The sequence below is a fragment of the Tyto alba genome, unplaced genomic scaffold, assembly GCF_018691265.1.
Source record: "Tyto alba isolate M040663 unplaced genomic scaffold, T.alba_DEE_v4.0 Super-Scaffold_16, whole genome shotgun sequence".
NCBI lineage: Eukaryota > Metazoa > Chordata > Aves > Strigiformes > Tytonidae > Tyto > Tyto alba.
The window spans coordinates 17,952,205-17,968,193 of record NW_024881278.1 but is presented as its reverse complement, the minus strand read 5'-3'; the positions used below and the strand labels follow the sequence as shown (position 1 = coordinate 17,968,193).

Sequence of the window (15,989 nt, the reverse complement as noted above, 5' to 3'; positions counted from 1 at the left end):
CAAAATAGCAGAGAGAGGGGCACTCCCATGCAGTGATTAAGACTTCAAACTGTTCTCTTAAAATGGCGATTTAGCTTGAAAGATTTAAAAATGATTTAATAAATTACTATGATAATTTAACTTCCCATTTACAGAAAAGATTCAAACTCATTTCAGCTTTACCCATTCTAGGGTCTGCTAATTTTAAAATGCAAACTCACTAAGTCGATGCTATTAAAGTAGACATTGATTCAGCTTGCAGATTGCTCATGAAAATATTAATCTCTACAAAGATCCTTCTTCAAGTTTTAGCCTTGCAGTCTGGAACTTCCTCTTTATTCCCGATATTAAACGAATGTAGATCTTAATCCCTCAGGTGTAAGCCTTTGAAAACAAGGAAAATGGTTGAAAATGCTGAACTAGCCAAGGGGAAAAGAGGAGGAAAAATAAAAGAAAAGAGAAATCTTTTCAGTAACTACAGACTGGCAGATGTAGAAGTGAATTCAGAGCAGGTTAACTTATTGCTAATAAACCCAATCCTCACTAGTAAGAGAGGGCAATGTCAACAAGAACCACTATAATTTAAGGAAATGCAGAGTCTGTGTGGTAATCCAGAAATAAATAATTCCACGGACCATGTGAAATTGAATTGTAAGTTAGGCACAAAGATTTTGAATGTTCTTCCTATACCAAGAAAATCCCTTTTTTGGTTTTGTTTTTTTTTTTTTTTTTTCAAGTGGCTTTGTAGACAGTCTGCATAATTTACAATTATATCCTACACAGGTAATATCCAGAGGAAACCTATACCCAGATGTAGTACACTTAAAATCAGTGCCTATATAAACAATGAAATTAAACAAGGTAATTTGAAGGTGTTGTCATTTGAAAGTAAGCAGGATTTGATCATAAATGCCCTGCGGAAAAAAGGATGCCAGGCTGGTGAAACCGAAGAGCTCAACAGACAAACACCAGACTTGTTGCTACAAGGCGCTGCTGAGAATGAGGGAATTCAGTCTAGCAGGGGGAAAAACTGTTACTGATCAGTGCTACAATGGGACAGAGTGAGATCAACAAATGAGGACATAGACTCATTGAGCTCTGCTTGGATAATCTTGTTCTATCCTTGCAAATGCTTTCTTTCACCATCACAGGATGGGAAAATAGAATTGTACGTCTTCTGATTAGCCGATTGATTGTATCATTGTGCAGAAATTGGAGAAAACTAGAGTTCTCATCCAAGAAAAACACCAGAAGGTCCAGACAGAAATTCAGATTACAATCTACCTCATTTAAAATTCAAGCTTCATCTCAAATGCAGCAAACAAACATCCAGCCACCCAGGAATATTTAGAAAACACCACAATGGGTGACAACTAGCTAAAGATTGGAAAGCACCTGAACTGAGGGCAAGAAGACCACTCGAAATACTGCTCTGAAGAAAAGTAAAAGCTGGTATGTATGTATTTTGTATATAACATCACTGAGAAGAGGTGGAAACCCAGGGGTCTCACATGAAGTATTTCTTCATGTCAGAAAATTCAGGCAGCATAAAGGAAGAAATTATTATAGTGAATCAAGCAGCAGGGAGTATGCAGCAGTGAACGCACACATTAAGAAGCTGATAAAGCACATCAGAGAGGCGAATATCAACAAGTACTCGAAAGACAGCAATTGCTGTGGCATTTGTGGTTCTGTACAGCTGAGCAGTTCACAAACCCAAATTGGATAAATCAGTTTAGAAAGTAGTAGGATCCTGGAAAAACTGGATGGATGAACAGTAAGAGCAGCAGGCAAAATGTTTTTTGCTTTATGCAAAGTCAACAAAATCCTCATCTGGATTATGTCTCAAATAAGAGGAATGTATTATCTGGATTGTCTTGCCAATTCAAAAGCCCCAGAAAAAACACCGCAGTGTTTATTGATAGGTGAATTGTTCTGGGAATCACGGAACCCCTTCCTCTCCTGCCTGAAACGTATGCCAGATTTACACAGCGAAACTTGCATTTTTCCAAAGTACTTTCCCACATTGTGTTTCTGTATAATTTTTATGAGAAACACAACAGAGTGACATTTTGAAAAGCATACTTCTTAAGATAGAGGCAACCCATGGAAATTGTCGATAGCAAATTGAGCTAGGTTCTTGGTTCCCTCACCCAGCAAGAATTCCCATCCTTTTCCAGTCTAGAATTGAAATTGCCCCAGATACTTATTTTGGTCCTCCCTGTGTAGGGTCAACAAATTTGCTTAGTGTTGACCACCTATTTGCCTGCCTTTCCTGAACAGAACCATTTGCTGGGGTCTGCATGCTTAGGCTAAGAGACAAGCACAGAGACAAACAGAGTATTTTCCCTTGCAAAAAGAGTATGACAAAAATGGTCTGACATCTGGATTATTCTATTGGATACAGACACTTAAGTTGGAATGTGTGTTGGATAGTAAAGAGGAATAAATTAAGAATTCCTTGTCCATAGGAATTATAGGCAGTCGAAACCAACAAAGTAAAACAAAGGTTTGTATGATTGATTTCAGTGAACAAGGTCTTAGACTGGATTGCTCCGGATTGGCCTACTTTTAAGAAGAGACATGAAAACTGAAGCCTCAAAACAGTTTTTAAAACACAGTAGGAAATGGAGATGTAGTAAGAAAAGAAATTACTTCATGGAACTTGCCTATTTATTTCAGGGGCTAACTGGATTAGCAGCGAACTAAAGCCAGAGGCAGGAGGTAAGTTAAAACACAGTAAACCACCTTTTTTTTTTTTTTTTATTATTCCTGAAATGTCTTACCTTCCACTGGGATAGGTGGTGAGAGCAATAAATAAAGGACTATTTTCACAATGCAGAACAAACTGCATACTATGAACTCGTTCAAGAACCTACTCAATAAGGCTACTAAAACTCTGGAAAGGGTGGAATTCGAATGATAGAGCTGGGGGTTGAAAGAAAATATTGAATGAATGCTTCAAAATCCATTTCATCCACTACAAGATGTAAGTAAATGCCACAATTATGCTTGAGGGCCACTAGTTTAGTGCTGTGGGAAAGCAGGATGGGTAACAGCAAAGACGAGCAATGGCACTGGTGGCTCGAGGGCTCACCGCTGCTTTCCTCCCCAGCGAGCCCTCGGCCCCGCAGCTCCGTCCTCCCCCCGGCCACGGGGCCCTTCCCGAGCCTCAGGCTGCTAGCACAGAAATAAGAGCCACCTATTTCATAACTAGGTGAGGAATACCTCAAATTTATTCAGTTCCTAGACCAACTATCAGGAGCAGAAGAAAAAAAAAATTTAAACCATTAATTAATTCTGCTATCATTAAGCAAATGGTAGCAGAGTTAGTTATTTTGTGTAAGAATTGTGGGTGCCATCTATTTGATTACATGAAAATGGAATATAAGGAAGAAACTGTGTTCCAGCAACATGAAAACTCTGACTATAGTGGCAACATCCTTTTCTGAAAATTCGTTTCTACACTGTACCACTCTCTATATAAAATTACATGAAATAGTTAACAGACCTTTCTATTTACATTGGCAAAATAAATGTTGGTCACACACCAATAACACACAGGTGTGTGTATATATATATTATATATGCCTATTCACAATAGATACATTTTAATCATGAATTCTAATTCTAACAAGATGACTAAATAAAACCAAATGAAAGAAGTGGCATTATTAGAAACTAAATATAGTATGTTGTGATATATGATAAGCCACAGTCTATACTGGGAATAAAGTTGATGCTCTGTGGATAAGTGATTTATAGGGTTCTACCAATTAATTTTTATTATGATAATATTATTTAATGGTGATAGCCTAGTACTCTGAGTACACTCATTTGGTGGCTGGAAAGTTAAGTAAGTTGTAAGAACAAACTAATTTTTTTACCAGGGTAGATACTCGTGTAACTTTACTGGCATCAATGTTGATCTATGCTTCAGAATGCTAAGATGCACAAGGTACTTCTTGGTTCTCACTCCTTCAGTACTGAAAGGGTACTGGGGTTTTTTTAGGAGAGTTAATACGAGACACCAGAAATTGTGATGGTGAGCACAGGTCTTTTCCTCCTTCCGGTGGTACAGTCTACACAGCTAGTATAAGATTACACAGCTAGTTTAAGATTAAAATTTCAACAGTGCTCAGGTTTATACTTTTCAGTGCCTAGCATCCACATTTGGGTCAGATTTTGCAAGATGCCAGCAGCCTATTAGGCAGGTACACACGGATCAGATTTTCAAATGTGCTAATGTATTTTGACACTCTAGTTCCTTATGTTACATCTTAGATGGGAACTGATCTTCTCTTAAAAATCTGGTCTCAGTTATGACTCCTAAACTCTTCTGCAACATCTGGCCCGAAGGCATAATTTAGTCCTTACTGATTAGGCAATTTCAAAAAACTGCTCACCTGCAACTCCCTGTTTAGTATTACCTAATCAATACATGAAAGCATTTTCTAATACAAAACAGACAATCAGGCCATCTTTTCTGTGTTAGAGTGTTCACATGTGCCTGTGCGCGCTTGTGTACACTTCAAACATATTCTGTAAATATTTCACCTTCCCTTACACACGAGGAAGTAATTGGTACATGCATGTTTTGGAAACTATTCAAAGTTGATTTTCTGTGTGGGTAAACAAAGTACTCATTGGTGCCAGCTTGCTTCGTTGGGGCAGTGTGAGGTGGAACTCAGGGCAGTTGCATCCTGCAGCCCCAAGGTGCCTACTTGCTTTTGTGTAGAGAAGGTAGAGAAAGGAGGAAGGCACTCATGGTATGGACAGGACAAGGGCAATGCCATGGTGAGAGGCACTGCTCTGGAGTTGAAGCAGCATAAAGGCTATATTAATTGCTGTTGAACCAATGCAGATGTTTAAAACTAACCTGATAAATTCCATATTAGGCACTAGATACTAAACATAACTGTTGAGATCATGCCTGTATAGATTTTAATGTACACAGGACTGAAATGTCTATGCATTTCAGTGTTGTGCTCTTATATATGTATTTAAACATTTCAGATGCTATATGCACTTCATTTGAAATCAGTGACAATCTACAAGGTTGGTACATCTTGCGTTTCTGGAAATTTATAGGAGCGGCGGCGCAGCAGTGGCCAACCCTGAAAAGGGAACATTTGATAAGGGCTATCACAGAATCTCCCTGAAAAACAGCTCCTCCTCCCCACCTTTTAGAAACCAAATGACAGGATTATTTCAGATCAAGTACTGCCCAAGTAGATTCCGTAGGCCTAAAGAAAAGTGAGCAGTTGGGGTGTTTTAATGTTCACAATACTGGGGTTTGTTGGCCCAAACAAAGCTTGTGGTATTTATTCAAACAAAATGCAATCAATATGAAGACAATCTACAATTTCTTTTTGCTGCTTCTATACACCAGCAGGGAAAGTACTATGACACTGTATCATAAATCACTAACACAGATGCAGAACTATAAAACCATCTTTGTCTACTGTTTACAGTAGAGTCAACCTGGGAATCTTTCTAGACAATGTGGATATGGCAAAAATGCCTGAAACACCTAAGATTTCTTATTATGCTTCACCCATTCTCTCTACAGCTATAAAAAGGCTAATATATTGTAAACAGGAAAAATAAATAGTTGAAGTTTTGGAAGAAAGAAAATGTAGCAACAAAATATATTAAAATGCGAATTGCTAACTGATAGATTTTATAATGGCATTGTATTTATTTTTTTTTTGCATATAGTTGCATTTACGTTAATTAAGTTCATAGTTATGTGAAAATAAGCTATTTCTGGTTTTGTCTATTAAAAAAGACAAAAACTTTAATTATAATTTTACTTTACTTTTAGAAGTATTTGTAAATTAAAACACTAGGGGTCTGATATTCTTTGATGGGCTATAATTCTGCACCTATTTTACACCTACAGGTTAGGGTAGCTACAGCTGATAAAAGTTTGGTATCTGTTGCCTGTACAACCTGAAGTTGAAACGTTGAGTGTCAGCAGTCAAAACATTCTGTTGAAAGAGAAGTCAAATGGCTGGGCTGCTTTTTAATTGCTCCTTGCAACAGTTTCATCTTAAAACAGCAATTTTATTTCTTCCAAGCTGAGGGAAGGAAATGTTTTCACTTAAATGTGCCCTGAATTTTAGTATGCTGAATGGTATTTATCTCTGACATTACCCTGGTTGTAATTCCCAGGGAAGTTAATGAAGCTACAGATGATTTTGATACACTCTATGCACAATGTATGACTAAACTTTTTCTGGCAGGAGTATCTTTTATTATTACTCAAACACGGTATGTCTTTTTTTGGGGGGGGAAAAAAAATTTGAGTGGTATTTAACACCATATCCCTATATTTTAGCCCCTTATCCTTTTTATCATGTAAACTGTCAAAATATTTCTAATTCAGTCTTTGAATTGCAGAATCAAAATAAATACAAAAAAACCTTTCTCTATTTAGACTCTTAATTCCAGATAACTTTCTTGCTCTGTTCATTAAGCATGACCGATTTTGAGAAAAATCCTTCTTGTAGCTGCGAAGCATTCTCAAGTGTCTATTTACAATGGTCAAAAATTATAAATAAATCTTCAATTAAAAATAATTTTGATCTCTGAGAGGCATTTCAGCATTTTGTTTACTCTGGAAACAAGATAATATTCTATAACTAAGGGCAGAGTTAGTGGGGTGGAGAATATTTTACAAAGAAACTAATAAGCATTTTGGCTTTGCATGTTTTTGAATTATATTTCCAATTAAAAATGCAGAGTGCTAAATCACATTACAAAGACAAATAGGAAAGTACAACTTCATTGTTGAAAACAATTTCCCTCCTATCAATCTGAGGATTCATGCATCAATATTGTAGATGAACTGTTAATTACAAAATCAATTAAAAAATTATTTCTAAAAACAGTCACGCGTCCTGGCTCTCAGGGGGGCAATTTGGGCAGAAGGTCTCATCTCACTAGGACCGCGCCAAATCACAAGTCGTCATCCACAAGTAAGCAAAAGCAATCTGGTTTTTCATTTTTCAGCGCGGCTGAGCCCAGCCTGAGATTGATCGTCACATATGGCCCCAGAAAACAAACTGTCAATACCTTGAATGCTGCAGAATTTGAACAAATAGCCATCCGCCCATTCAAGCCACTCATTGCATCCCATTTAACAGATTTTATTGACAGTTTCCTTCTTGTAATTAAAGGGAAAACTACTGGCCAGCAACCAAGATAAAGTTCAAAGATAGGGTCAAAACAAAAGCAGATGGAGGGGCACGGTGTGACTGTCAATGGAACATAGCATCAGAGCATGTTATTGACACACAGGTATCTAATGATCGGCACGTCATTAAAGAGGGATCTATCGTGAACTTTATGCAAATGCTAAAAGGGACTTAAGACCACAATAAAGCATTAAGGAGACACAAAAGGAAAAACAACAAAGCACAAACGATTTTTACTTATCTGACAGTATTCACTGCTTCAGCACTTTTAAATTCAAATGCAGAAAAAAATTTCTTTCTGAGATTTTTAACCCTGGCTGCACAGGTCATAATTTTTGCAGAAGCATTCTCATAAACGCAGAGGATCCGTAAGGTAAGGTGCGGTCCTTGTGAGATTAAATAATAATTTCCTCCCTCATCCCATGTCCTCAAAGCACCCTATCAAATGAATCAGTAGCTGCTTTTAAAGAGAACATATACAGCATATTCTCATGCATCCTTTCTGTTCATTTTAATTGCAATGATTAGACTCGCCTGGATTATGGGATGGATTTAGGACAACAACATCTATATTCATGTGAAAGGATCTTTGCCTGTAAAATACTCTCCAAATCATACAGTGCAGCATTCTCCACTCCCTTAGGAATTTATTCCACAATTACGTAGAAGCAGAAAGCTCTTCTTAGTTTCAACTGCCTTGTTTGTTGCCTTTTAGACTAAAGTCTGATTAGCAATGTCTTATTCTAGAACAGTGTTTAAAACAAGCATGCAGAAAGTATTATGGAGAAATAAAGAAAAGTGACATATTAAAAATGTAGCAACCATCATGCCACTCTGCCAACCTGAATTAGCAAGTGCTATAGCTTTGAGGGTGACAAACTCTTCCTTCTCCAGCTTCATGCTCTTGTATTTCTTCACCAGCTGCAGTATGGCATTGTTAAGGTCAAGAAGGCCTGCCAATTTGGATTGGTCTTCATCCATAATATAATCTTCAGCATATACGAGCTCGTCCTCAAAAGAAAGTGACCGGTATACAACACCGAGAATCAAAATCTCCATCCAAGCACTCTGCAGAAGGCTCATCTGGTCAGCTAGAGACAAAGTGGAGAATCCTGAATAGGAAAAAAATACAGGAAAAATATTAAGCATGTTTGGATTTGCCAGAAATCTGCTCCTCTTTTTGTTTTATTTTTATACACATTGTGACAAAACATGCACGTACTCTATTATTCTCATTTCTGCTTTTGTGCTTCTCCTCCCCAGCGTACTACAGGAAAGTGAAACAATATAAAAGCAAACGTTTTCTAATCAATGTATGAAGTTATAAAAAATTTGGAATTTGCAGGCTCTTTCTGTAAGAATCATATTAATTTGGGGGGTATTGCAGTGATAATCTGTGATTGGTATGATGTCTTCTTTCTTCAGAAATACTCATGCTTAGTTCTAAAACCTGATGCTGTGAAACAGTGATCTGATGACTCTGTTCTTCATTACCATAAAACAAGATGGATAATTCAGGGGAGGGAAAAAAAAACTTTTTCTAAAATGGAAAATTTGATGTTTTAATGGAATTAAGGTGATTATCACAAAGAGGAAAATTCTCTTTGAACTTTAACCTCAGGGGAATGAGAAGTAACAGCTACCCTCCTCAGAAAAGATGCTAATTACTTCTGTAATGTCTCCCCTCTCTACTACACTTGTTGAAATAAGTGTGGCATATTAAAGTGCCAACTGAATAGCAGTCACACCATCCTTTTTCTGAAGGCAACCAAAAATTTAATAAACTACTCTTAATTAATTTAACTTTTGCTTCCCCACCCCAGCCCCCCTCTCCTCACCCCGCTGTCTTTCCTAATAGGATCAGTAAGGGCAAACATCTTTACTATCTTACCTTTTTAGACTCTTGTTTACAGTACCTGTTAATTTATTATATCAAACTGCTAGTATCCCAATCACATTACGAGCTACAAGACAATATGGGAGAGGAAGTGATTTTCCTGGCCTGTTGGTGAAATGCAGCAGTTTGCCAGTTGGCAACATCAACCACAAGTACTTAATAAAATCATCAAAGGGGATTAGTCAAGCTTTTCTTAAAGGGTCTTAAGACATGTCTGAGGCTTTCATTTAGTTGTTTATGGAGCTGCTTACATGTCCTTTGACAGGGTTCCCGCTGTAAGAACATTCTTTTTGGCGTTCAATTACACTTAAATGCATTTTTCTGTTTTGAAAGTCAGAAGTTACAGTCAAGCAGGAATATATCATAAACTAGCAAATCTGCAAGGCGTCTACTCCAAACAAGATTTTCTCTATAAGCACTAAGCAGCAAAAGTAATACAATAAAAGAGAAAACCCCACATCCAAACCACCAGGCATCCATAAAAAATAAAACATAAAACTGGCTGCAAGCTCTCTTTCTCAGTTTTCTCTCCCTCCTTATTTGTTTTCATTTTCGCTTACTGTCTTTTGAGTCTTGTGATAGAACTGTAGCTCTCTGCCTTCAAAAAAAGCCAACAAAAACTGAGCCAACAACAACAGGAAACCCTTGAAGAGGTGACAATGAAAAATAACACATCTGTGATTAAAATAAATAAGAGGGAAATGGAGAAGAAATAATCATTTGAAAGGTTATAGGGAGGAATTCATGATTTCAATTAGCTTCAACGTTTCTGTTCCTTCCCGTCTTTCAAGAACCAGTTTTTCTGCAGTAGCAGATGGACAGAGAACGTAGCCTGCAGCACCGTCCTGTGACAGCCCCATTCTCCCTCCCAGACACTGCTGTTAGTAAATAGATTTACACATTCTCCAATCTCCACACATCTTTCTGCCGAATAATTAAAAGCAGGATGATTAGTTTATTGAGTGGAAGGAGGAACTTTTTTATTGAGGTCCATCCACGATTTTATCAGGGCCAGCACTTTTACGGTTGTCATGAGGGTGCAGGCATCCAATTTTTCTTATCTGCCTGATTAATACAAACGCTGTTTCAGGACGCATTAATTAACAGATACAAATCTACGTTCTCATGGAAGGATCAATACAGAGAAGAAAAGAGGCATCAATGTGAATTTAGTGCTGATGATGGAGAAGGCACTCTATTGACATTTACGTGCATAGAAACTTTAAAGTTGCAGTGGAGCCCTTTTGTCCCTGTGATTTACAAATTAACAATTTTTCAGGTATAACAATGTTTCACACACTTCTGAGGAGTTTAATTAAGCAAAAAGCAATAAAATCAGTTTTGATTAAAAAAGTTTAACCTACAATTTCTCTTTATTTTTCTTTAGAGAACTCCCAACTTCCTTCTTTTATTTACTTATCTATTTTAGCACAGATTTGTTGGGGTTTTTTTAAACAAATAATGCTATGTTTCAATAACATTTATTGTGTGCCACAGTCAGAGGAAATTACATATGCCCCGTGAGGGGGAAAAATGGCATGTTGTCTATAATTTATTGTACTGCACTCTTGAAAAATCTGTGTTCTGGTGCAGTAAATATACTAATTGTTTTTATGTGACACATAAAAAAATCAAAAGAAATTTTTTACATTATAGAAAAACTGGCAAATATAAACCTCGCTGTGCTGCTCTCCAATAATAAATCAAATAAACATGATTATTTCTTCCTGACTGAAGTAACTTCCCCTTGAAAGCCTGCTCAGTGAAAGCATGTTTTAACTTTTAAAGGCATCCCTCATGGGAATGTAAAGCTGCATCATGTTGTAATTAATCTGTTTTTGTTTTGTTTTGATTTTTCAGAAAATGTGAAACCATCCGGCATGTCTCTTGTATTACACCAATGCCCTTTTAAAAGATGTTCAGCAAGTCACAGTTAAAAGGATAGATTACATAGGCATATGTATTTACATACAGAGATTTATTTTTAATTGTTTGGAAGAGGTTATACTTATTTCATGCCATACGGTATTCTGATTCTGTAAGCTTTTGTTATATGAATCCCCTAGATCAATCATGTTCTGTGACAAGTGGACATTATCTATTTTAAAACGTAACATTACCTATTTTAAAATGTAACTATTTAGAAAGTCTCCAAATTCTATGAAATACCCTTCCAGCCTTCTGGACTAGTATTAGCTTCCCCAGTCACAACTGTAAGCTCTCTCCAATCCTCCATGAGATGCTGCATGATGGTGTGGTTTTGAACTCTGTGTGGGTCCTTAATCCTTAAGAGTCTTGCAGGTCAGCGTTTTAAATGTAGAAATGCATAATGGCTTTTTAAAATACAATGTTGTGTACCTTTTTACCCCTCAGCATGTACCATATTGGTGACAACTTTGATCTCTCTCCATCTCCCTCCCCAAGTCAATGCCATTTAATGTATCTCAGGCATTTGCTAGCAGAATGACTCTGTACCTTGACCTGCAGTTAAATAGCGTGTTTATCTGCGATACAGCACACTCCAAATAAACCAGATGACAGTTTGCAATAACGTCATTTGGAAGGATTGAAAGGCTTCTCAAGAGTCAGGTACCCCTGAGGTAAGAGGCTTGAAGGAAGCATGTTTTGTGCCAACCCTCCTGCCATCTTTTACTAGACGCTTGTGTGCTTGACAATGATGCCATGGGCACTTGTCAAGATTTTTTTTTTCTCTTTTTGCCTTGAAAACTGATGCACTTTGCAGTCAACTTACAAAAAAGGCTAAGCATTTGAAAGTGTGAAGGGCAAAAAATATCTGACGGCTAGTCTTCAAAAATACACTTTCATTTCAGAAAGCATAAATGTTTATTTCCTGAGCTGAGTGTTGACAGAAATAGGCTGCAGCGCAGGCATATGAATTTAACCCCTGGTAGGCATTCTTTTCAGTGCAGTTTTTATGTGGCTGAATGCAAGCATTGTAAATCTACAGGGTGTCTCGTAATATCAGTTAACAATAGCATTGATTTGCTGGTTACAGATTTTCTTCCTTCCTCTTTTTCTTTCTTTCTCCTCCTTTCAGGGACTGTCGTGTTTCTTCAGCTAAAAATAGATACTTTTCTACAAACAGCATATCACACTCAAATTGTAATTATGCCGTAATGACTCACTGAGATCACCGAGTGTGGATTGAGAAAAGGTTGATTGAGCAACGGAACATATGCTTGTTTTTTTTTTTTTTTTTTTTTCCTTTCGCATACCAGTAAACCCAAAGCTCAAAGGAAGCAGAAATAAATAGGTAAAAAGGCCTTCGCATTTTTCCTAAAGGAACAACCAGCGGCAAGATGACCGCACTCTGCAGTGCTCAGAGCTCCCCACCAGCTCCAAACACAGTTCACAGTCTCTTAGACAGGGCTGTTTAAACCAGAGATCCTTGCAAATATCAGTACATGCACTACTTGCTCTGTATTTCACATTGCACACAGCTCCATGCTAAGCAGGGTAAATCTTTTATATTCCTGAAGATCCTTTCCTCTACTTCATTAAGATGGACTTCATGGACACTAACTCACTAGGGGCTAGAGTGAAGCAGCTGCAGATGGTCAAGTGCCAAAGTAAGATCTGTGCCTTGCACACAGCACTCCGAGACCTATTGGACAAAAAAAAGACAGTAGCTGGGCTTATCCCTACCATTGTTTTCAGCCTTAAACATCTGATGCGATGCCGAAATCTGCTGAATCTACTCTAACTTGAATCCTAGTTTATCTCACTTTGCAGGGAATGAACTTCCCTTCCTCCCTGTTATGTGTTTAGAAATCTGAATATTTGATCACACCAGGTATGAAATCGCTGGCAAATCTGGGAGTTGCTTGCTTTTTCTGATAATCACTTACCATTTATTTTACCAGTTGTTTTTGTGATTGTTAGTTTTATGAGTAAAATATTCCTCTTGCTTGCCCTGGTTTGTACTTCAAATATCTTCATTTACATTTTGTATAATCAAAGCTGTGCTTGAAAATGACATGTTCACCAGTGTGTTGCAGATTCAATGTATTTACACAGTTGAAATATCAGATTTGGATTTTTAAATTATTTACACTTAATTTTGATATATTAACTTTCTTCTAAATGTTTTATGGGTACTGATGTTTCCAGCACAATTTCCTTATGTCAAAAATGATGTACAGTCACAGTATTGTCAAAACAAACTGATATTGTAAACACTTTGTAAAAAAACCTTTTCTTTCAGCCCAGATTACTTTTATTTAGGGAGTGCATGGGCTCACAGTCTGAAGGCAAACAGTGGGCCAAAGGCTTATCCCGACTGCACAGAAGTGAGTGTAAAGAAACTCCTCTGCATTTCAAGATCAGGCTCAGGTCCAGCGTGCTCTCGGACATAGAGCTGTCACTCTGCCCTCCTCTCCCTTCCTGGCACGCTCTCGGCGCTTGCCCAGATCCGTCGCACAACTTCAGCTGGCTTCCAGGGATGTAAACAAAGGCCAGGGAAACCTCAGCGGTGAAATTTCTGCTAGGGCTACATGATGTCTTCTAGACATGATCACAGTATTTGCTGAAGGAAACCTTCATAGCCTGACTGCCACCTAATATTCTCTCAGAAATCCAAGGAAGAGGATGGCATATTCTTTTTTTTAGGGTACATCTAGAGCTGAACCTCCCACATAGATCTGAATGAAGAGATCCTTTCTATCACATTAATACAAGAAAAAATAGTTTAATTGCATTTCAGAATATTTCATAGTCTAAAATGTGTATCAAGAGCCACAAACATTTCAGCTGTCATGAAAACCATTAAACAGAAGGAGAGTACTCTCACTAATCAGAAAACATATTTCACAGATTATGGATGAAATTTGGTGAAAGCTGGAACAGAAACAGATACAACTCATTATGCCAGGGTGAACCCATTTTTTCTTTTTTGTTGGGTTTGGGTTTTGTTTTTTTTTTTTTTTTTTGCATACTCATATGTTCATGGAGCCCCTGGTCAAAAGGTTAATAACTGCATGGGATAACACAGCAATCCAAAATTTAAGTACGACTGAGGATTTTCATGTGAAGGGTGTCAGCTCATGAAACAAAACACACAGGTATTTGCCCAAACTTGAAAATCACATGCCAAGTCCCAAAGCACAAGCTACAACTGACCAGAAATACAGCCAAAGGCTCAACTTACGCTATTTGCTGAATTCAGCTTCTACGTTATTTAGAACTGATGTGCTATGATCAAAGCCACGTTTAGAAATTAGTTTCATCCAACGACTTCAGCACGGTAAAACCACCGCCTTTTCTGAGCGATGCTTTGCTATATACCATCTCCTTCTGCCCCTACGGCAGAGCACTGCCGAAGCAGCACCGGGGCTCTGTTGTGAGCGGCACTGTGAGTTGTGACTGCCATCTGTTAGCTGCGCGGCCGTGGGAGAGGGGAGATCAGATTGCACACACAGAGGTGCCCAAGAATTACTCTGACTCGAGTACAAAAAGCAAAATGCATTCGGAGGGTGCTGGGATGTCTTCAGCCAAACCTGTGCACTTTCTTGGGTTTTATTTAAGTGTGTTTGTATCCCTAACTCTTGCTGTCCAAGTTCTTATAAAATATACTTCTTAAAAAATGTATTTATAACATGAAAATATGCCTATGATAAGCACTTTTTCACTAACATCTACCACTAAAGACAGTAAATGCCACAAAGAGCACTAAGAAACCCGGGGCTTTTATCACAACGCTTTCATCTCACTGAAACAACAGCAGAGAGATGGCACGGCAATAAAAATGCATTCACACTGCATGTCCCTCTCAATCCATTACGAACAATGGATTCTCACTAAGCAAATATTCGCTTGTCAGAAGTATTTGCAACACTGGATTCATTCGGCAGGACTAAGTAAGTGAAGTTCACAGCAATTTAAAAGCAGCAAATTAGACATTTACAAACAGTGAAGATGCTGCTTGTCTAGCATGACCTTTCACTCAAGCTATACAAAAAGGTGTTAATGAAATTTATATACCAGTTAGAAATATTTCTGGTTTGTTTTTTACCCTGTGAAACCTTACATGATAACACTAAACAAGAACAATTTAAGCTTGTCATTTCTTCCCAGGGTAAGATGCATATAGTGAGATGTAACGCATTATAGTTCAAATTGATTTCAGTACTTAAAACGGAGGCACCCCTCTCTAACCACCCAAATGTTTCTAGGCAGCTACTTTTAAATTTCTTATTTCATGTTACAGCACAAGTTCTTGTGAGCTGCTTCTTTAGCAATAGTAATGGAAAGGAGCTGGAAAATGTGACTGGTTAAGAATGTTTCCCTGACTTCACATAACCACCTTCAGTTGCTAGTACTCTGAAGTGAAACTAAAGATGAAAAAAACTGGTGAGTCACCCTAGCTTCAGGGCAGATTTGGTAAGAACTCCATGTATGGATTACTTTATAATGTCATTTCTGGAAACATACGGTTTGAAGTACTGTACTCTTTATTTCCATTAATTTTCTTTCATACATTATTATTTCAGTACTCACTGAGAAAAAGGAGAATATAAAACAATAGATTTAAACAGATTAATACCTGGATTTTTCTTCTGGGCTTGTTCTACCAGTGGAAGTTTCACAATTTTAAATAGCTTTACCCCAAACCATACCAACCTTGTATTAAAAAGAAGCTAGGCCAAACACTTCTATTTTGATTTATCACTAGATGCTCTGAGAACAGAGGAAGACCTGATAAGTAGTAAACTGCTTATTGTTTTTTTTTGGGGTTGTCTTTTTTTTTTTTTTTTTTCTGTATGTTGCAACTCCTTGTGCATTAACTTCCCTGTGAGCTCTGTGAGCTTTTGAATTCTAAGGTATAGACAATGAAAAAGTTTTAAAATTCAGTCTAGCAGTCCAATACGGACCAATACAGCTGTAGGTCTCCT

General features: G+C 37.6%; 1 protein-coding gene across 9 annotated transcripts in view; it reads right to left on the bottom strand.

The window, feature by feature from the left end:
• The window catches only part of ESRRG (estrogen related receptor gamma), a 406,413-nt gene that overhangs the window by 6,876 nt on the left and 383,548 nt on the right, over positions 1–15,989 (bottom strand). For all 9 annotated transcript variants that reach the window (XM_032989305.2, XM_042789772.1, XM_042789777.1 and 6 more), the window contains one exon: positions 8,024–8,293. In XM_032989305.2, coding sequence (XP_032845196.1) covers positions 8,024–8,293 — 270 coding nt within the window. The remainder of the gene's footprint in view (positions 1–8,023; positions 8,294–15,989) is intronic.